The 20,542-nt window shown below is 42.9% G+C and overlaps 2 protein-coding genes across 2 annotated transcripts; both read right to left on the minus strand.

Moving 5' to 3' along the window:
• Positions 1-575: 575 nt before the first annotated feature.
• On the minus strand, positions 576-4,569 carry LOC124199474. Its single transcript, XM_046595296.1, has 8 exons — positions 3,617-4,569; positions 3,422-3,544; positions 3,242-3,348; positions 2,276-3,178; positions 1,947-2,212; positions 1,742-1,874; positions 1,330-1,656; positions 576-1,251 (listed from the first exon to the last, which is right to left on the minus strand). Exons 1-8 carry the CDS (start codon positions 4,269-4,271, stop codon positions 970-972), a joined length of 2,796 nt encoding a protein of 931 aa, XP_046451252.1. The 5' UTR covers positions 4,272-4,569; the 3' UTR covers positions 576-969.
• Positions 4,570-17,661: 13,092 nt separating this feature from the next.
• Positions 17,662-18,819, minus strand: LOC124199582 (lysine-specific demethylase 7B-like). The gene is made up of 5 exons (XM_046595423.1): positions 18,712-18,819; positions 18,533-18,637; positions 18,321-18,466; positions 18,054-18,255; positions 17,662-17,991 (listed from the first exon to the last, which is right to left on the minus strand). The coding sequence occupies exons 1-5, from the start codon at positions 18,784-18,786 to the stop codon at positions 17,662-17,664; spliced, it is 858 nt and encodes a 285-aa protein (XP_046451379.1). The 5' UTR covers positions 18,787-18,819.
• Between the last annotated feature and the right edge of the window lie 1,723 nt (positions 18,820-20,542).

The following is a 20,542-nucleotide window of genomic DNA, read 5'->3' on the forward strand; positions in this document are numbered from 1 at the left end:
TTATTTACTGGCATGTTAGACGAGTTCTAGATCGGCGCACTACTGGCTGGTCGCTAGTCGGCGCCCTTAACTCTTTTGTCACGAATTGTGCACCGCTCCTGGTCTGCTGCCGTCATCTTATTCCGCCTTCTCACGTCATTAAACAAACAGCAAGGGATGGTGGACAACAGAAAATGGGAGCCGACGAGAGAAGGAGAACGTGAGAAGAAAGAGAAATTGCCAGAAAAGAAGAAACCGAACAAGAGAGAAAAAAAAACCCTGTCTAACTGATGGCTGTGCAATCTATTCCATTCAGCATTCTCTAGGTTCCTTTCTTAACCTTGAGATCCATCACGAATTCGACACCATCTACAAGTAAATAAAGAACATATGCTTAAATATAATCAAATGTCGACAGAATTAATTCTAGTCCAGACGTCTTACATCGCCCACACAAATTTCAGTAGTCATGCTGAAACTGAAAGCATCGATGCGTGAAAATCGTCGGCTAAGTTGTTTCTTCCCATTTTTTTTTAAATAATTATAATTGACTATAATCTTAAAATAGTAGTTGACAAATACAACTGAGTGGACGGTTTTATTAGAAAAAATGTGTATGTGTACTTATTTAGTTTAAGAGCATATACGACCATTAAACCTCAGCTTTTACAGATAATCATCAGAACTGGAATTATTCTTGAAAATTTATGACATTGCTAAATAATTAAACTTATCTCACTCTTAGTCGACACAGTAGTAGTGAATTTTTCGGTGACTCAAGAAACGAAAAAAAGTTATTGGCATTTTCAAATTCAATTTGGATACTGTCTAGAAGTTATTTGACAGCGGTTCAGTTAACACAGAGTTAACCGAAATAGTTACACAAACAGGAAACACGCCAAAATATGGGGAGGGGGTCTAAAGTACGAAAGCCGCGTCCATAGTGTGTGTGTGAAGTTGAGATAAATGGAATTGATGCTGGGTAAATAGTTAATCTTCTTGTGATACAGAGAGGCTGTGACGATTTGTGGCATATTCTGGGAGTCGTGATAGTTGCACATTTGTGTTAGGCAGCCGCTGGCGTAGGAGATCTTGCAACTCATCCAACGTCACGTTTTCCTTCCCTTCTGTTGCATCGTCCTCTTTTATTTCCAGGGGTAGCTTGCCTTCTAAATGGTCCAGGATTTCATCTGTCACTACCCAGCTCAATTGCTGTAAATGGAGCATCGATGCGACGCAGTCGAAAAGGTGGCGCACGATGACGTCAACAGACTGAATAACAAATAGGATCATTAATTATGAAACACATTTGCATACCCATAATTCCCAAGTGAATTCAATTATATTTACCTCGGTTTCGTAGAAAGGAATGATGAGCAACCGCTTCAAACTGCTGAGGTGCAATGAACCGATGGGGCCATCAATGGTGAAATTGATGAGTTCCAAGTGCTGCAAATGTGGCATTTCGTTGAAAGAACTTTCAAGAAATTGGAGAACACCGGTAGGGGGGCCTTTCTCCAATCGAAGATGTTTTAGGTGGGAAAGCTGGCCAATCATTTTATAGTCACTTTCTTCTGTCCACTGGACACAGTCGCCAATTTCTAGGCTCTCCAAATGCGTCAGCTCTGCCAAATGGCGTAATTCTCCCGATTTCAAATTCGACAATGTAGTCAAATTCTACGTCACAAATATCCGTGAACACAAGAAAAATTAATTCAGTCTAAGCACTAATCGATTATTTTAAAAATAAAATAAACCTTACCAAGAATTTGAGCTCTTTAAGTTTGGCGAATGTTTCTAATCCATCGACAACGGTTAAACAGGAAACGGAGCGAATCTTGAGGACTTCCAATTGATTCAAATTCCCAAGCAATTCAAGGCGTAAATTGGGTGAACTAGAAAGTCAATTTAGTTCATAACTTCTATGAATAACTGGATTAAAACAACAAAAACCACAACAGAAATACCTGATAAACTGAGCGTCAATGTGTTTGAGTCGGAGGCAATGTTTGGCGATGGACTCCAGTACTTCTGTCGGACATTTGCATAAATCAATGCGAAGGATCTCTGAAAGGTTGGAAGCAGCTCGCTCTAGATTTGTCCACGTCTCTTCTGTCGACGTGACAAATAGCATTTTCCTCATGTCCAGATGTTGCGTGCCAGCACGGCGCAAATGGCTGGCAAACAGCGACCAATCGTAAATCCGCGAGTTTTTCAAGCGTACCAATCTCCACTGCAGACATCAAATCGTGTTGAAACTAGATTAATTTTTGGAAAATTAAGGCTAATACCGTACATGTGAATGATGCAGGGCCAGATCTCTCCACAATTTGCAGACACCCGCTGCCGCCATGAGTTCCTGAACGGTCAAGTAACGAAAAACGTGCAACAAGCCGTGATACGCGTAACTGACGAAATTGTTAAAATGTTCCGTGAGAAAGAACCCGAATCCTTCTTCTTTGGCTCTAAAAGGGTACACAGCACCGGTTGCAGGTAGCAGCGGAGTCGCTCCCAGCTTCATTCTTTTGGGACTTTGCTTTGGAGCCAGGCCAGGAGACGCCAGTGCTCTTTTGCCGTAAACATCGTCAGTGACGTGATTTGCAGGCGAATGCCTAACCGATTCTGGACTGGAGCCGATCGAAATGAAGCGCTTTCCATTAATCAACTCCAATTGCTGACCTGCACCTGCGGATACGGGAGCAGCGGCGGAGGACGTGGCTTTCTGTCCGCGGGTTGCAGACCGCGTTCCTCCTTTGGCTCCCACGGCAGAATGCGGAGTAAACAAATGACTGATATCTTCCGGCACTTTGCGGGAGGGAGAGGTTTTGCCAGGCAAGGCAGGCAAGGTCACTCCGGCATCCTCCTCACCCTCGGTCGTATCTTCCTTTCGCGTTGGTTCGGCATTCTCCTTGCTTCTTAGACCTTTGCCCCAGAGTTTAATCTTGAGCTGTTTCTCCACTTTGCCTCCACGCTTTTTACGCTGTTGAGGGGAAACAGATTCCGCAACAGTTGCGCTGCTAGCAGCGGGGGTAGGAACCGGAACGGGCACTGGAATTTCTGGTTCGACAGCAACAGGAGTGTGCCCAGTAATTGCTGCAACATCTTCTCCAAGTTCCTGAAGATTACGCCGCAATTCTTCTTCGCGGGCTTTAAGAGCTTTCTCCTTCTTAGATATCAATTTCTCACCCCCTCCATCATCCTAAAAACAATACGTCATGACATAAGTACTTGCAGGACCTTTCGTTTCACAGTAATGACCTACCCGTCGTGTTTTGGCGTAACGCAATATTTCTTGTGTAGAGTCCATACCAATAGGTTCCTTGAAAAATGTAAAGTTTTCAACAGTGTAAGTACTGTTTCCTTTCTCCACTAAAAAAAGTAGAAAAGAATAAGTAAGATACAAATGGTTACAGGTTGTGAACATTGTTGTTGGAAGCCTTACAAAAATCAGAAACTTCTCTTCCTGATCTAAGCTTTTTCCCATCAGGTGTGTAATAGTAAACATCACACAGTGTTTTTGTTCCAGGGTCAACTGTGGCTCGATAAACAACTTCTCTTCTCCAGCCTAGAAGAGGGGAAGAGAAACACCAAACATTTAGATTAACCAATTTAAGTTTACACACATTTAACACACTACCATCTTTAAAAGGTTCTTTCAATAATGGTGATGAAATATTGACAGCGGAATAAGACTTCCTTGCATTACTTTTACTGGATTTTACTACAGGAGTAGGGGAATTTGTGGTGGGCAAAGCCGCTGCTTGTGGAATTTCTTTTTCCTTTGAAATCTTTGCTGGTTCTTTTTCCTTTATTACTTTTGCATTTTCTTTCACTTCTTTTCCAACTTTCTTCTTTTCTACTTCAGGTTCAACAACTGCCTCAGTCTGTACTGGGGCTGGAGGATCAACAGATTGGGAAGAGCTTGGCGTATCTTGCAGATCTGATTGAGCTTGAACTTTAGCCAACTGCTTCTTACTGCCACCTTTTTCCATGGCTAAAAGATAGGCTAACCCTTGTCCTCTCACACGACTTGATGGAGTTCTTGTAGGAGTAACATCTTCAACACGGGATTTCCTTTTCCTGGGTGATTTCTCAACACTCTTTGATTCCACCTTTTTGTGAGGTTCTGCTATCACCAAATTTCCAGAGTCACTGTCAGTCTCAGCGGGTGTTTCATCTATTCTGTTATCCTGTATCAGAGGGGTACCACCAGTATTGACTACTACAGGTTCTTCGTCAAAGCCGGTAAAATCTTCGTCCATAGATTCGTTTATATCCAGTGCAGCCATCATTCTACTGTTTTTAAAGACGGTGGAAAATAAGCTTCTTGCAACTTGTACTAGCTATATTATTAAGAAATCGCAACTGTATGGTTCAACTTGGAAAATGTCTTGAATAACGCTTCAGTTAAATGACGTAAATAATAAACGTATAAAAATAAAAGAGCTTTCTGAAAAGTCTACGAATGCGAGAGCGTCATTGGGATTCGGGATAACTTCGACGGTCTGTCTGCTGTGGTTTGCAACGTTGCCGAATTAGGAATTGCATCCGAAGATTCAAAAATAACTAAACGCTGTTGTGTCTGTTGCTGTTTGCTGATTCGCTGGTGAGTGGTGACTGGACGAAAGCCGGCGAAAAAGAGGCTAAAATTTTTTTTTGCTGAATGTCTACAATGATTGACAAATTACTATGTTGCATACTTTTCTTAAATTACCTGAACAATGTGTGTAATTTATATTTATTAAAAAAAAAAAAATTATTGAAAACAAAATGTAAATCAAGCATGAATCAAAGTTTTGAAGTTGCAGTTTATCGCTTGCGGATAGTGTTTGTGAAGTAGAAAGGTATAAGTCGGTATAAGTAAAAGCTATATTACGCAGGTTCATCAATCGTAATCCATATATAATAAAACAACAAGCTTTTGGGGGAGGGGCTTATTCATGTCACGGACATTTTTGGGGGAGGAGCCTGTGTCTGTGTCAACACAGGCTCCTCCCCCAATTATATATGGAACATGCCCAAACAAATCACCACCAGATGTCGTCGCCGTGATGACGCAATCTTTGATGACGCAACAACCAGCATCACCACCAGATGTCTATAGCATCGCCGTGATGACGAAATCTTCAAGTAAGGTACTGGGCAGATTTCCCACGATAAAATCTATTACGGGCAGATGATTAAGCTACAAGTTCCCCGGATTTGAACGAGGCTCAGGTTACTCGTGATAAAATGAATTCTTTTGTGTGAACACGAAAATAAATACATGATTTTTAAATCAAATGGAAAAATCATAGCTCTTATATGTAGGTTTGCTGGTTAAATTGAATGAATAAAACATAATTAGATTAAATTTGAAGACGAATTATGACACTCTTCACGATTTAAATTCACGATATTTGCTAATCAAAATTAATATAATTTAATTTTCCAATATGACTTTTTAAAATTTCGAAAATATTTCAATTCAAAATAAATTGTCTTTAATATCGTTATTCAATGTGTTGCCGTAGCTCTACAGATAAGGGCGTGTATGATCTTACTCTTGAGTTGTTAAAACAGATGTACAAGCCCGTATACCGATTGAGGACGGCGAAACAGAATTCCGGCCGAGCGCAATAGTCGTGGGGTCGAAATTTTTTGTAGACTTTTCTTTTTTCCCAACACCTAAGTAATTTTTATCCTTTAGACACTTTTATTGCTAAGAATAATAAACATTTAAATTGCATTTGAATTTTAAAACGCTTTTTTAAATTGTATTTTGACGGGTATTCTGCATGTTGGGTTTCCCTGACCAGTATCCCATTAGAACGATAACATGAATTCTTTTGTGTGAACACGAAAATAAATACATGATTTTTAAATCAAATGGAAAAATCATAGCTCTTATCTGTAGGTTTGCTGGTTAAATTGAATGAATAAAACATAATTAGATTAAATTTGAAGACGAATTATGACACTCTTCACGATTTAAATTCACTATATTTGCTAATCAAAATTAATATCATTTTATTTTCCAATATGACTTTTTAAAATTTCGAAAATATTTCAATTCAAAATAAATTGTCTTTAATATCGTTATTCAATGTGTTGCCGTAGCTCTACAGATAAGGGCGTGTATGATCTTACTCTTGAGTTCTTCAAACAGATGTACAAGCCCGTATACCGATTGAGGACGGCAAAATAGAATTCCGGCCGAGCGCAATAGTCGTGGGGTCGAAATTTTTTGTAGACTTTTCTTTTTTCCATCCTTTAGACACTTTCTTTGATAAGAATAATAAATATTTAAATTGTATTTGAATTTTAAAACGCTTTTTTAAATTGTATTTTTACGGGTACTCTGCATGTTGGGTTTCCCTGACCAGTATCCCAGTAGAACGATAATATGAATTCTTTTGTGTGAACACGAAAATAAATACATGATTTTTAAATCAAATGGAAAAATCATAGCTCTTATCTGTAGGTTTGCTGGTTAAATTGAATGAATAAAACATAATTAGATTAAATTTGAAGACGAATTATGACACACTTCTGTTGTAACCTTGCCCGTCAGAGGGCACACACACCCGACCCACCATCTCGGCCGACAGAGCAGACGGTCGGGCAGTCTCCACGCGACTAGCTCAGCAGACGGTCGCAGCGTAGACCCATCTCACTCCCTTGCTAATTTGTATTATCTCTCTCGCCTCGTGTAAGTTGAATAAACGTGCATCACGAGTCTCAACATGGCGCAGTTGGTTTAACGAAACCCCCCTTTATCTCTCTGTCACCCAGATGTTCCAGCGAAAACAACCGAAGACACAAGGCCCCGAGCAGCCCCAAAACGTCTAGAAAACCTCGAGGACATCGACAGCAAAAAACCACTCAACAAGATACAGTGAGACAAACCCTACGCAATCTTTTAATCAGTGAGACACAAACATCAAAAATCACATCTTTACCCACAGGTCACGCCCGATTTTTCAAGCCAATAGTTCCAAAATCGCCCACGGGGCGCGCAACACCAAAGTCGCAAAACCAGAAACGAAGGGCCCATCGACCGTAACATCCATCATCATCATCCGACGCCAACACAGGGCATTAACACCCGAATCGAGCCCCAACGGCAACAAAGAAACAAAACCATCGCGAGTTCAGTTAAGCCCAAACCCGGTAAGAAACCACCAACCATGGCACAACTTTACAAAATCATCGTCGCGTGTGTCTACATTTTCTTTTTCCCCCAAACAGAGTGCGTCATTTCCGCCGGGCCAACAGCGACAAGCCACACGATGACAGGTCTAGCAGCAGCCGCAGCCGCAAACGCAGCGGTCGGAGCAGCAAACGTGATAGCGGCGCCAGCCCAACCAAGAGCATTCAAACCATATGGGAGCCCTCCACCATTCGACCTTGAAGCAGAAAAAGACTCTTTCGACACCTGGGTCAGAAGATGGGAGATATTCCTCGCCTTGTCGACCATCGACGAGGTGCTGGATGCCGGCCTTCGCCCAGCTTACAAAACCAACCTGTTACTGTCCTGCTTCTCCACTCAAACACTGCAAACAGTGCTATCAGCAGGCCTCTCACAAGCCCAATTAGCCGATCACGACCAAATAATCGGAATGCTGCGAACACGCTGCAACGCCGGGAAGAACCGCCATATATGGCGCCACCAGATGGCGCTATGCACACAACGGCCCAACCAACAAGCAGACAACTGGCTGTGCGAGCTGCGAGACGTCAGCAGGAAATGCGACTTCATCGGCGATTGCTGCGCCAGATGCGAAACAACAAGGATCCTTGGACAAATAGTCACCGGCGTGGCGGACAACGAAGTTCGCATAAAACTGCTAGAACAAGGAGACACCCTGACGCTCGACGCTGCGATCGCGATCCTGCGTACGGCTGAAACCTCCCAACTCCAAGCGGCCAACCTGAGGGACGACTCTTCAATATACGCCATCCGGTGGTCAACGTACCAAACCAAGAAAGCAGCTGAAGGCAACCCGGGCACGGCCAAACATCCCGAAGAGAAGAAAGACGGCGTAAGATTCGAGAAAGACAGCTCCACATCATGCCGATTTTGCGGCGGACCGTCCCGTCACATCAGACGCGATTGCCCCGCCTGGGGGAAGAAATGCCACAACTGTGGACGAGACAACCACTTCGCCAGTTTATGCGAAGACGGCTCCAAGAAAAAAGTAGGATCAATATTCGAAAGGAGGCCAATGGAAGGAACGAACGAGCCACTCACGATGGAATTCACAGCCAAAGGAGGAACGGAAAAGGCGTCCATATCCACCCTCGCAGACACCGGATCAGACATCGACGCCATCCCCGACAAGATTTATTACGCCTTCTTCCCGGATATACCGCTAAGGCCAAATAGCCCAGCCCAGTCAGCGACCGCCAGCCCAATCATGTGTCTAGGCACCTTTCAAGCAACAATCGACTGGCCCGCCGACCTCAACGAGTCCAGCCCAGCAACGGCCACAGTCCACGTACTGGAAAAGCTAAAACAGGCGGTCATTTGCACAACCACGCAACGGAAACTTGGCATGGTGCACGATGGGTACCCAAGAGCCAAAGTCAACACGCTGAAGCACCACCCTTCGCCCACCAAGAAGAAAGCAGACCTGGCCGGCCTGATGGACGAACACCCGCGCGTATTCGACGGAGTTTGCAGAGTGATGTCCGGCCCACCGTGCCACTTCTCCTTAAAAGATGGAGCCACCCCAGTAAAAATGCACGGATCCCGCCCAGTATCGGAGCCATTGAAGGAGCCATTTAGAGAAGAACTGGCCGAGCAAAGGGCACAAGGCTTCATCCGGAAAGTTCCACCAAACACCACAACGCCATGGATCCACGGCGTAGTTCTGGTTCCAAAAAAGAAAGGAGGCGTAAGATTCTGCCCGGATTATCGACCGCTGAATAAGTGGCTGGTCGGAGCCAAATTCGACAACCCGACTCCATTTCAATCAGTCCGTACAATCCCCAGAGGCATGCGCTTCTTCACAGTAGTAGACGCGTTAAAGGGGTACCACCAATGCGCGCTGGATGAAGCGTCCATGGCCTTGAAAACCTTCGCCACCCCGGAAGGCCTACACCAGTACACCCGACTGCCAATGGGGATCTGCCATGCCGGAGACGATTATGGACGACGATTCCACGACATCTTTGGCCATCTCCGCAACACAGCCAGATGCATGGAGGACCTCATCATCTACTCCGCCACGTACGAAGAGCACCTGGAGTTAGTCCGCGCAGTTTTCAAGACGGCCAGCGACCACAACGTCGGCTTCAACCGCGCCAAGACGACCTTTGCAGAGCCGACCGGCAAGTTCGCCGGCTACATAGTGTCGGAAGATGGCTTTCGCCCAAGCCCAGATTTGACGCGTGCCATAAGAGAATTCCCGCAGCCACGAAACGTCACCGACCTTCGGTCATTCTATGGGCTGTGCCAGCAGGTCGGGAACTTCAGCAGCAAAATAGCAGCAGCGCTAGCCCCCCTCTCTAAACTGCTAAAGAAAAACGTGGAATGGAGCTGGAACGCGCAAGAAGAGACAGCTTTCCAGACCGCAAGAACAGAACTGGCGCAGGTACAAGAGCTCGCGTTCTACAACCCAGTCCGGACCACGTCCCTCCACGTCGATGCATCCCGCCTTCACGGCCTAGGTTTCATCCTAAAGCAACAAGACCCAGCAACCAGCAAGTGGCAGCTAGTCCAAGCCGGATCCCGGTTCCTTTCGTCGGCCGAGTCCAGGTATGCGATGATAGAACTGGAATGCCTGGCGGCCGCGTGGGCCATGAAGAAATGCAGACCATTCCTCGAAGGACTACCGGCGTTCGACCTCATCACAGACCACCGGCCGCTGATCCCAATTCTCAACGAGTATTCACTGGACAAACTAGACAACCCGCGACTGCTTCGCCTCCGCCTCCAAATGACCCGCTTCATTTTCACAGCAAAGTGGGTCCCAGGCAAGATCAACGTCGAAGCGGACGCACTCTCAAGAGCGCCAGTCGAACGCGCATCAGAAGCAGACGAGCTAGCAGAAGGACCCAGCACCTTCCGAGCAAGAGGCGCGTTAATCGGACTCATAGCTGGATCACCCAACCAGTCACCCGACCTGAACCTGAAAGCAGTCCAGTTGGCAGCAGAGGCCGATCCCGTCATGACGTCCCTCCGCGAGACCATCATCGCCGGATTCCCGAACGACAAGTGCAACTTGCCGGAGCAGCTGCGACCAATCTGGAACGCCCGCCACCAGCTGGCCATCGACGAGGACGACGGGACAATTGTAATGGGCCCCCGCGTAGTAATACCTCGCTCCATGGTCCACCAAACAATCCAAGTCCTGCTAGGTATGCACCAAGGAGCCAGCAAGATGCGTCAGAGGGCCCGTTTATCCGTATTCTGGCCAGGGATGGATGTCGACATAGCCAACGCGGCAGCCGCCTGCGACTCATGCAACAGCCGCCTAGCATCCCAACCCAAAGAAACCATCCGCCACCACGAACCAGCCACGCGCCCCTTCGAATTCTTACACGCAGATCTGGGAGAAGACAACGGGCGGCATTTTTTAGTCATCGTGGATCAATTCAGCGGGTGGCCCCACTTCACCATGTTCCCAAACAAGAACACCACGGCACGGCGTCTCATCGACGAATTTCGCAGCTTCTACGTCTCAATTGGAGGCGCCCCAATCAAAATCTGGTCCGACAACGGACTCTTCCCCGCGGCCGAGTTCCAAGACTTCCTGCGTGATTGGAAGGTAGGATGGGAGTCATCATCACCGCATTACCCGCAATCCAACGGCAGAGCCGAAGCAGGAATCAAGGCCATCAAAGCCCTCGTGGCCGGATCACGAACGGGCGGCACGTTTGACCAAAACAAAATGGCCAAAGCGCTCCTCCTCTACCGAAACGCACCCCGCATGGGCATCCAGTCGCCCGCACAACTAATCTTCAACCGACCCATCCGCGACGGTTTACCGGCGCACAGGAGATCCTTCGCGCCAGAATGGCAAAAGGAAGCCAGAGAAATCGAGCAGAGGCAACGAAAAATGCTGGAGAAGACGACCAACTACTACAACCGCGACGCAAAGGATTTGCCGGAATTGACCATTGGCGACCACGTACTCATCCATTATCCAGATTCCAAGCGATGGACTACACCAGGAGTGGTGGTGGAAAGTGGAAACTGGCCCAAACCGGGATTACATGGTCAAAACACCATCCAGCCGAATTTTTCGGCGAAATCGCCGTATGCTCCGCAAAAGAACGGTGGTTATGCCGGGAACGATTCCACCAGCCGAAAACGAACCAGTAGCAGAGTGGAACCAATTCGACCAATCCCCACCATCGAAAGAGCAGCGCCGACCACAACACAGCCGGAGAAGAGAACGGACGGGCAACCTGGCCAGCAAGTTGGAATCGGGCGCGGCCGAGGACGCGGCCGGATTCCGCCTATACGCCAGTCAACCCGCATCAGCGTGCCAAGTAACCGATACCCGGCAGAAGATTGGACCAAATAACAAAACAATAATCCAATTCAACCAAACCAGAATCACCATACCATGTTTACGTTTCACCATTCAGTATATTATTTTTTTTCATTGTATTAAGCGCCAATCCCTCCCTAGAAGTACCCAAAGGGACGCGCCTTCAAAAAAAAAAAAAAAAAAAAAGGAAAAGAAAAAGACATGTTGTAACCTTGCCCGTCAGAGGGCACACATACCCGACCCACCATCTCGGCCGACAGAACAGACGGTCGGGCAGTCTCCACGCGACTAGCTCAGCAGACGGTCGCAGCGTAGACCCATCTCACTCCCGTGCTAATTTGTATTATCTCTCTCGCCTCGTGTAAGTTGAATAAACGTGCATCACGAGTCTCAACACTTCACGATTTAAATTCACGATATTTGCTAATCAAAATTAATATAATTTAATTTTCCAATATGACTTTTTAAAATTTCGAAAATATTTCAATTCAAAATAAATTGTCTTTAATATCGTTATTCAATGTGTTGCCGTAGCTCTACAGATAAGGGCGTGTATGATCTTACTCTTGAGTTCTTAAAACAGATGTACAAGCCCGTATACCGATTGAGGACGGCGAAAAAGAATTCCGGCCGAGCGCAATAGTCGTGGGGTCGAAATTTTTTGTAGACTTTTCTTTTTTCCCAACACGTAAGTAAGTTTTATCCTTTAGACACTTTTATTGCTAAGACGAGTAACCTGAGCCCCGTTCAAATCCGGGGAACTTTGGTCTAGCGTAAAGTCAGACTGTTTTGCTATTCGCTTTTCTGTAGCTTAATCATCAGTTAAACTGTTAAATTTAAACTGAAAAAGAAAATGAAATTCTTATTTATACGTAAGATGTTCTTACAAGCAAAATGTTCTTAATTACGTCAAGGGGGTTTAAAAGGAAAAAAAAAAAAATGAAAAGAACTCGTAATCTCCTCTAACCAACAAACTTTCCTCCATCTAACCCATCTCCAAGTGGAGCAGATGCTGCTACACTTGGAGATTCCTACGTTCCGCTCTTTTACGAGCCGCCTCTTGAGTGTAGTATTCGAAACTTTTCACAATTTTTAATTGGAATAGTTTCTGTGACAATTCCATGTGCGCTAGAAGATTGGCATTCATTTTTGTATCCGAGCTCGTTTTCTCTACATGACAAACTGAAAAGAAAACAAAAATTATTATATAGTCAAACACTTAATTTTTGTTATCTACATACCATCTGGTATATATAGAGAACATCTAAAAATGGTCCGGTTACCGCGTGGCCATGACGTTTCGCGCATCGACAGGTCGATGTTTTTTTCGGCCACTAGCTGTAGGATTCTCGATTTAGAGTTGCCATAGTCCCACCCTCCAAGACAGTTTCCCCTTTCCCAGTCTAAAGCGAATTTTGCCAGGAAATATTTCGGCCCACGTCTGCATAACAATAGAAATAGATATTATTAATAATGTAGATAATTTATATATTTAAAAAAAACTTACGTTCGGTCCTCGGACATGTACTCCAGACGTACAAGCCTCTTCAGAAGGAGTGATGCACACATTGTTCGTCCTGTTGAAGTGTTGATAGTTGATCGCATTCAACTGATATCTCCAACTCCGGCAAACCAAAAAAAAAATTAATATTATATTTTTGGAAGGAATAGTTTTTTAAGATAAATTACCAGAGATTGTTAGCGACACACGATGGATTTCTCCATCGTGTGTCGTAGAATATTTTGGCGAAATATTCAGATGACGATTCAGGAAAACATACACTCGCTCCTTGACATTTCCTCCATCAAGGCGCGGTAGCAGCATTGGTGGAGGATCAGGAATAACTTCCTGTTCAGGATGAGGTATTGGTGCATACTCCAAAGCAGGCAATCGAGGATGTTGCACGACCAAATCTACGAGTTCCTGAACTGCTAAAGAAGTCGGGAAGCCCTCCAAAGGGACAACCCAAGGTTCCCTACATATCGGACATTTAAACTGAAAAAAAAAATAAATTTTAAAAAGAAAAAAAAAAACCCGAAAATTTAGTTGTTACCGGCGCATGCCACAGTTGTGCTGCCAGGAGGTGTGTGATACACCCCACGCAAAAAACATGTTGGCATGGTAGGCCCTTTGCAGTGATAAACCTTTCATAACAGATAGGACAGGTGGTCAATTCTTCCAAAACTGCCAAAATCTCCTCCATCTTTAAAAACACGGCCTATTGTAAAATAAAAAAACATATTGCATCAATAAACGATTCCACCTAAATCGCCCGTGGTCGAACATAAAAAAAATTTAACAGTAGCACATTAGCCGCTGCTGGTGGCGGCCAGAAAAATTGAATTTCAAATTTTCCAGTTGAAACTTGCTCAATGTGATGTGATCTCCACTTTGCTCGATTGCGAAATAATTAAAACAAAAGACGCACAAGCGTAATTAGAAAAGAGAATAAGATTTCTGTCCACAAAATCTGCCGACCCCAAGACACGCTCACTTCCATCTGTGTGTATAAAGTAAAAACTCTTAAAAGAAGAGCATCGAATTTCCTTGACTCTCGACGACAACCTCAACCCGGCTAATCTGTCACTAACAGCCTTCCCTTTCCCTTATTCAGGGAAACCAAAATGATTAAAATAATGATTGGCTTCCCAACGAAATTAAAATGAAAAAAGGAAAAATCAAGTAAAAAAGGCGCCTGCGAAGATGACTGTCTGCTAGGTCGTTCATCACAAGACAAATAATATAAGAATATTCTCCCCTCCTTTCTAGTCATGTGGAACTTTGAGCTATTCACCTACGAGAGGAACGCGGGCTCACCTCCGTCTGTCGTGTGTGTGTGTCCCGTGAAACAATTGTCTTATAATGAGTGCGCTCGTTCATCTCTGTAGACTTCCTTTTTCTTCTTTTTGGTTCCACATTTTTTTCAAACTTCCATAACATAATAAACATACAAAATAATCCTGAAAAATTTATCAAAGAGAGCAAATCAAATACTCTCTGACGCATTATTATTATTATATTATGCAAATTAGAATTTCCGAGAAAAAGATTTTGTAAAAAGTCTGGACGTCACGAGGGAATTTACAAAAGTTGCCCAAAAACTTATCGTAGGGGGGACACACAAGAAAGATTAGGTTGTTATTCTTGGCCGGGGCATCTGTCAACGTGATCATTTTCTCTTTAAAAGATAAAATTTAATCTTAATTTTTTCTTAGTTTAATAAAATTCAATTTCAATTTGGTTTTGATTCGTGCAGATTCTCGGTAAACCAAATTGAAATTCATAGAAAATCAATTCGACTTGGTAAACAAAAGAAGTGGTTCGTTACACAAACGACCGAACGCGATGGCCAGTCGAATGTCGCCACTGATTTGACTTGACGACTCGTTATTTATTTTTGAATTTCGGATAATCTTATCCCCCCCCGCACGAAATTAAATCAAATAGAAAAAGAAAAATTCAAAAAAATAAGAAACTATATTTATCCTATCACCAAAAAAATAACATTTTTGTTCATTTTCTTTTTTCTTTCGTTTTGTTCCGCTGAAAACTATGAAAACTTTTTGACAAGTTGAGGTGTCACTGCAATCTGCCCGTCTGTGTCACGACCGGCTACATGTGCAAGTCAGTCATGGGAACGTGTTTCTCGGAAATCGTCGACCGTAGTGACCTGTCGAGATCACGACACGGATGCCTCGAACTGTTGAGCATGTAAAAATAAAATCCAACCAACGACACATTTTCCATTTTTAATTCTATTCGGGAAAAATTAATTAATTTACATTTTTGATTTTTTTTTTGATCCAGCGATCATCAGGTGTGCCACAGTAGTCAAGCTCACGGCAACGGCCGTCACGAAGCTGGACATCATCACCTTCATCCTCAACGACCCCTGGTCCTCTGCTTTCAGGACGACCTGTGCAATTACGGGGCCCAGCAAGTCCAGCTGCGACTCGACTCAGCCTTCCAGACCCACGGCTGCCGCCGCAACGACTCGACATCTTCCAATGCAGGTGAGTTGACTCACTTTTTATTTTGTCAAAAATACGCGGAAGAAGAAGAAGAAACGGGCAACGACAACAACAACGTCGTCATTTCAAAATCGATCGGTTACGCACTCGTTTTCTCAGAAAAGCCGACGGGCGCGGATGCGGTTACACGGTTTTATGACACCAGAAAAGAATTTTCTCGTTTCTTCTTTATTTTCTTTTAACGGAAAATAATTGAAGAAACAGACGGCCAAGGAAAACAATGGAGAGAGAGGAGCAAGTTGTTGTTATTGTTGTTGGGAGACAAAAAAGAACGGCCAATTAAAGCCGCCAGGGGGTTTATAGTGCAATTTTATATGGCCCCACTGTATATTAGTAGCTTTAAAAAGATATATGATGTAAGAAATTGTAAAAAAAACGAGTAAAAAAACAACCAACAACTAACAAAAAAAGGCCCTCGGAGCAATTTTGGGATTCGGACTAGGCGCAATCTTTTACCGGGCTGTGCTGCTGCTGGCCTCGGCCGGCACTAGTAGAGACAGCGAACCCATTCTACTTGTTATTCACATCATCGATGAGTTTGTCTCTTTAGAACCAACAATAGGACAAGAGGCTCAACTGGGATGATATTTTATCTTGTGTATAGCTCTTTTTCTTTAAAGGGAGGGGGATTAGAATATATAAGGAAGAAGAAGAATATCAAGGTATTCCAATTGGAAAAGGGAAAAAAGAAGAAGAAGAGATAGGGATTTGGAGATGGATTTTTATTTTTCCAGTGGCGTGATCGCATACCATTTAGAAGCCCCTGAAAAGTTCTTTTTGGCTCATTTTCTTTCTTTCTTCTAAATCCAAACAGGTCAATTGATGGTCGAAAAGACAAATGAGAAAATGGGTTTTTTGTTCTTCTTCTTCTTCTTTTTCGACCGGGGGGTTCTTCTTCTCTAGCTTTTATTTTTCTTTTTGTTTGAACTTGGAACAACGTCTTTTATATATCGAGCTAAATAATGTTTCCAAATTTACATAGTTGTATCCATAATTTTGTACGTGCACACGAGTTCAGAAAAAAGAAACGCGAGAAAAACGAATTAGATTCCAAACTTATTTGTAACAGAACCTAAAGCTGGGCGAGCCGAAACAATTTAATTTCTTACAGCAAGCTCAGACTATTTATCCCAAGAGTGTATACATCAGAAAAAGAAAAAAAAACTAATACGTTAAACACTTAACAAAGCTGGCAAGTGACTAACCCTTCCCCCTTTTCAGTTATGTAAGAGAAAAATGGCGAATAATTAAAATTTGGGACTTACGTTTAACAAACAGCAGCAGACAGGAGAGACGGGCAGCAGATACAGACAGCAGAGACGGACAACAGACAGCAGACTGGAGAGACGGACAGCAGGAAGGACTGAAAAAAAAATTAAAAAAATTAAAAAAATAAACGGCCACATGACGGAGCAAATTGAACCTTTGCACAAAATTGAATCATCTCCTGCGTCCATCTAAACAAGATGTCGACAGCCCACAGGGGACCGTCTAACACAAATATATGTAACCACACACACATTTCCACGTTGCATAAAAATGGCGACGCACACATAGCCACCAATGAGTGATGGTTGGGAATAATTAATAAAACATTGGCTTACCGGTTGATAGTCGGATGAAGAAAACAGCACCGAAAATGACGAGCTAAGATCTAGCAGAAAAATGGCGTCGGCCACTCAAGGTTGGATTTTTTCGAAATTAGAACAAACGAGGTGCAAAGTACCAACTTTAGACGATTCACAAACTAAACTGACGAGAGCCTAAAAAAAGGGAAGTAATGTCGTCTGCAAACTTGGCCGATGCGCGCGTAGCGGCAGAAATATTATTTTGGAATTTATTTATTTTAGAGAATTATATAAAAAATAACATCTTGTAAATAAGTACATTTTCATCTATTACGATGGACGTCATCTATTTTTATTCAAACTGAAAACGATGGGTAAATCAAGTGTAAAACCTTTAAACTAGTAACGATACGTGCTACTCTACAATCAAAAATTCAAGCGTGTAACTACCGACGATGCTAGATGTCGCTACTATATTAATGTTGTTATTTATGGGTAGAAAATTTTCAAAACTATGTTTTCTACTATGTTCGAGATAATTTTATTTATACGAGACAAATTCAACACAAAATTCTTGTATAAGTTGATTTATATCTAATTTACCACATAAAGTAATATATTTTCATCAATATATTTTTATCCAGTCTCCGATCTCGGTGTAGATAAGCCAGATCGATTACCTGCTGTAGACGTGGGGAGATCGTGTACGCTATTGTACTTGAATGTAGACTACTGCTGACTCTCTTACGACGGACTCTTTTCGGAGAAGTTTTTTCAATTTTGGCTATCGGCAGAGATGGTGCCACTGGAGACTGAGGGATGGACAAATTAGAGTTCTTCTCGACATGACGAAGCTCCCGACTTAATTCTTTTAGTAGTTTAGGTACTAAGATACGTTCGGGGATTGGTTCGCTCCTTCCTTTGCCATTCTGAAACAGCAAACAAAACATTAAGAATTCTGGTCATTTTTCTTTACTTTCTTAACACTTACATCTTTTTCTATCGTCCAGCTTTTCAGTGCGGCGGCCAACGCTCTGATCCCTCGAATGAACTGCTCCTGACAACGAGAACCTTTGCTGTTCATATCTCTCAAATCTTCTACTATCCTTTCCGCTGCAAACCAGTGCAGTGTTTGAAATGAAGGAAAGCGAAATCTGATTGGGGCTTTTGAAGCAACTTCGATGTTGTAAATCCTGTAGTTTTACAGAAAGTCTCATCAGTATAGCTAAAAAAAATTAGATTTACAAATGTTATTTACTTCAATTGTAGCTCCATATTTAAATTATGCAAGAAATTGCCGCCAAAAACCAACGAATCTTTTGGTGTCAGTACGGCATGAATCCATCCCGTTGGTATAAACAAGGTGTGCCCTTGTTGTACCACCAATCGATAACAGGCATCAACCTAAACCATAAATGCTCAACACCAATATAGTAAAGCAAGAAAAGCTTTATAATAATAACGACGTACCATATCGCCGAAAAATACTTCGTGGGGATTTGGTTTCAACATCCATTGTAAGTAGAGATCCAAGTTTTCTGGAGTAGGTGCAACCAAGTAGAATATCTTTTCTCCCTGAAAAATTATGGTCAACTAAAATGTTTTATCATAACAAAACAATTAAGTGAACTGTCGACAGAATAGTTTACCTTAAAGACGTGATACCACACTGAAGACCCTCCAAAATAAATGTGGAAATCGAAATAGGAATCTTGTACTCCCATGAGGCAGTACTTCTGCACCTCTGGACGTTCAAGAGGATAATCTCGTGGCCAAACATTGTTTGCCCAACAAAATTTACGAGCAATATAGGGAGGCTCCACCAAGGTACTCAAACTTGAAATGAAAATGTTAATTAAATATTGGCCGGCTGTTTAATTTTTTTTAAGTATTATAAACTCACTTTGATCCAGAAAACTCAAGGCTTATCACATTTAGGACTTGTGATCTTAAAGGATTTGAATAGTACTCTACAAAATCCCGCCTTTCTTGCTTTTGGCGAGATCTGGGTCGCAATCTTCCCTTTCCGAATTGGAGTACACTCCCACTGGAAGCAAGGTAAGCATTTTGACATATTCAATGTAACGTTATCGTGACTCCATTTTTCTAAATTTATTCTAGGCCGACACTCACTTCCGGCCAGATATGGAGATCATTAGGGAGTGCGAGGAGCGTGCTAAGGAAGAAATAAAACGCTTGATAGCAGCCATGGCAACGTGGCAGAGAAAAAATCCAAAGCAAAAGGTTCCACACAACTTTCTCAAGAACAACCAGACTTACACGATCAGCGCCTTCATTTCCGAGGTGATGAAGACCTTATTCAATGCCAAATACCTCAGAGGAAGAAAACTCATAAACCAAGTGGCAAAACATGGGCGAAACATTAAGGAGCCTTTGCATCCAGATGATATCATAAGTTTCATTTGTTTTCATTTCTTTTCTAGTGCAAATGTCTAATTTCTTTCCATTTTTCGCATGCAGCCCTAGTCTTCCGCGCGTGGAAGAAACTGTTGAAGTTAGAGAATTAACAAAGTGTTGATAGTGTTTAAACTTGTATGAAGTATTCGAGGAGATACAAAAACACGTCCATTGTAAATCAGAACTGTCAAGTCAGAGTGAAAGTGTTACTAAACAGCAACCGAAGAAGACTATAGATAGGTTGCCTCACCTTCACAATCAGCGCCATCTGGTGGCTGTTACAATACAACATATATGATTACAGATTACACTTATAGGGTTCATCATTAAGAAGATATGTACATTCAATATCTGGATTGAATATGATTTCCAACAGAAACTTCCATTACTTTCCAAGAAGAGGGACAGTCAGACCGAACTTTATCGGATTATCAGGTCGACGATACGTATTTACCTGTCCAACAAACGGGTCGGAAATGTACTCAAGTAATTTCTTTCCAAAATGGTTAGTGTATGATCTCCGTTTTGCTTCATCGGTTATCTTAACCTTTGCAACAGTAATACACTTTATTTTGCCTTAAGTTTCGAATTTACCTTTCTGTTTTGTTACAGCAGCTCGTATAGCTAAGAAGTGCAATAAAAGAACAGTGGTAGCGTTATGGTGTGATACTGTTACAAAAGTTACGTTACATAGTTACACAGCAGTGTGATCGACTTGTTTAAATCACTCATTTATTTTCAAGAGCACTGGTGTGCTGTACAATTTTATCTCTTTCAATCGTCAAAGGAATTCACCGTACAACCATTACAGTGCACATCTCTGTCGTCAGTTCCCGCTTGGGTTTGGACCGCTATCGCTGTAGGCTCAAATTTGACGCTTCTTTCATAAACAGAACGAAGCTGTCCTGCCCCTTCCACAGTCTGTGCAGCATGTAAGTTGACAAGTATCCTAGATACATTTCTTTGCACCTGTTGGTCGCTGGGAGTGACAATGTCACCAAATGCCACAGACCTAGACGGTAAACAAATATTAACATTTACACAATACGACATCACTTTACC

This window comes from Daphnia pulex, chromosome 8, assembly GCF_021134715.1.
Source record: "Daphnia pulex isolate KAP4 chromosome 8, ASM2113471v1".
Lineage (NCBI taxonomy): Eukaryota > Metazoa > Arthropoda > Branchiopoda > Diplostraca > Daphniidae > Daphnia > Daphnia pulex.

Bases quoted from the DNA above. Each gene is read 5' to 3' on its own strand.
- LOC124199474 (XM_046595296.1), bottom strand. From the start codon at position 4,271: ATGATGGCTGCACTGGATATAAACGAATCTATGGACGAAGATTTTACC. The intron at 3,545-3,616 runs GTAGTGTGTTAA...CCCCTCTTCTAG, and splicing joins GAAAGAACCTTTTAAAGATG to GCTGGAGAAGAGAAGTTGTT. The intron at 2,213-2,275 runs GTACGGTATTAG...TGATGTCTGCAG, and splicing joins TGGCCCTGCATCATTCACAT to TGGAGATTGGTACGCTTGAA.
- LOC124199582 (XM_046595423.1), bottom strand. From the start codon at position 18,786: ATGGGAGTACAAGATTCCTATTTCGATTTCCACATTTATTTTGGAGGG. The intron at 18,638-18,711 runs GTAAACTATTCT...ATAATTTTTCAG, and splicing joins TGTGGTATCACGTCTTTAAG to GGAGAAAAGATATTCTACTT. The intron at 18,467-18,532 runs GTACGTCGTTAT...TTTATGGTTTAG, and splicing joins AAGTATTTTTCGGCGATATG to GTTGATGCCTGTTATCGATT.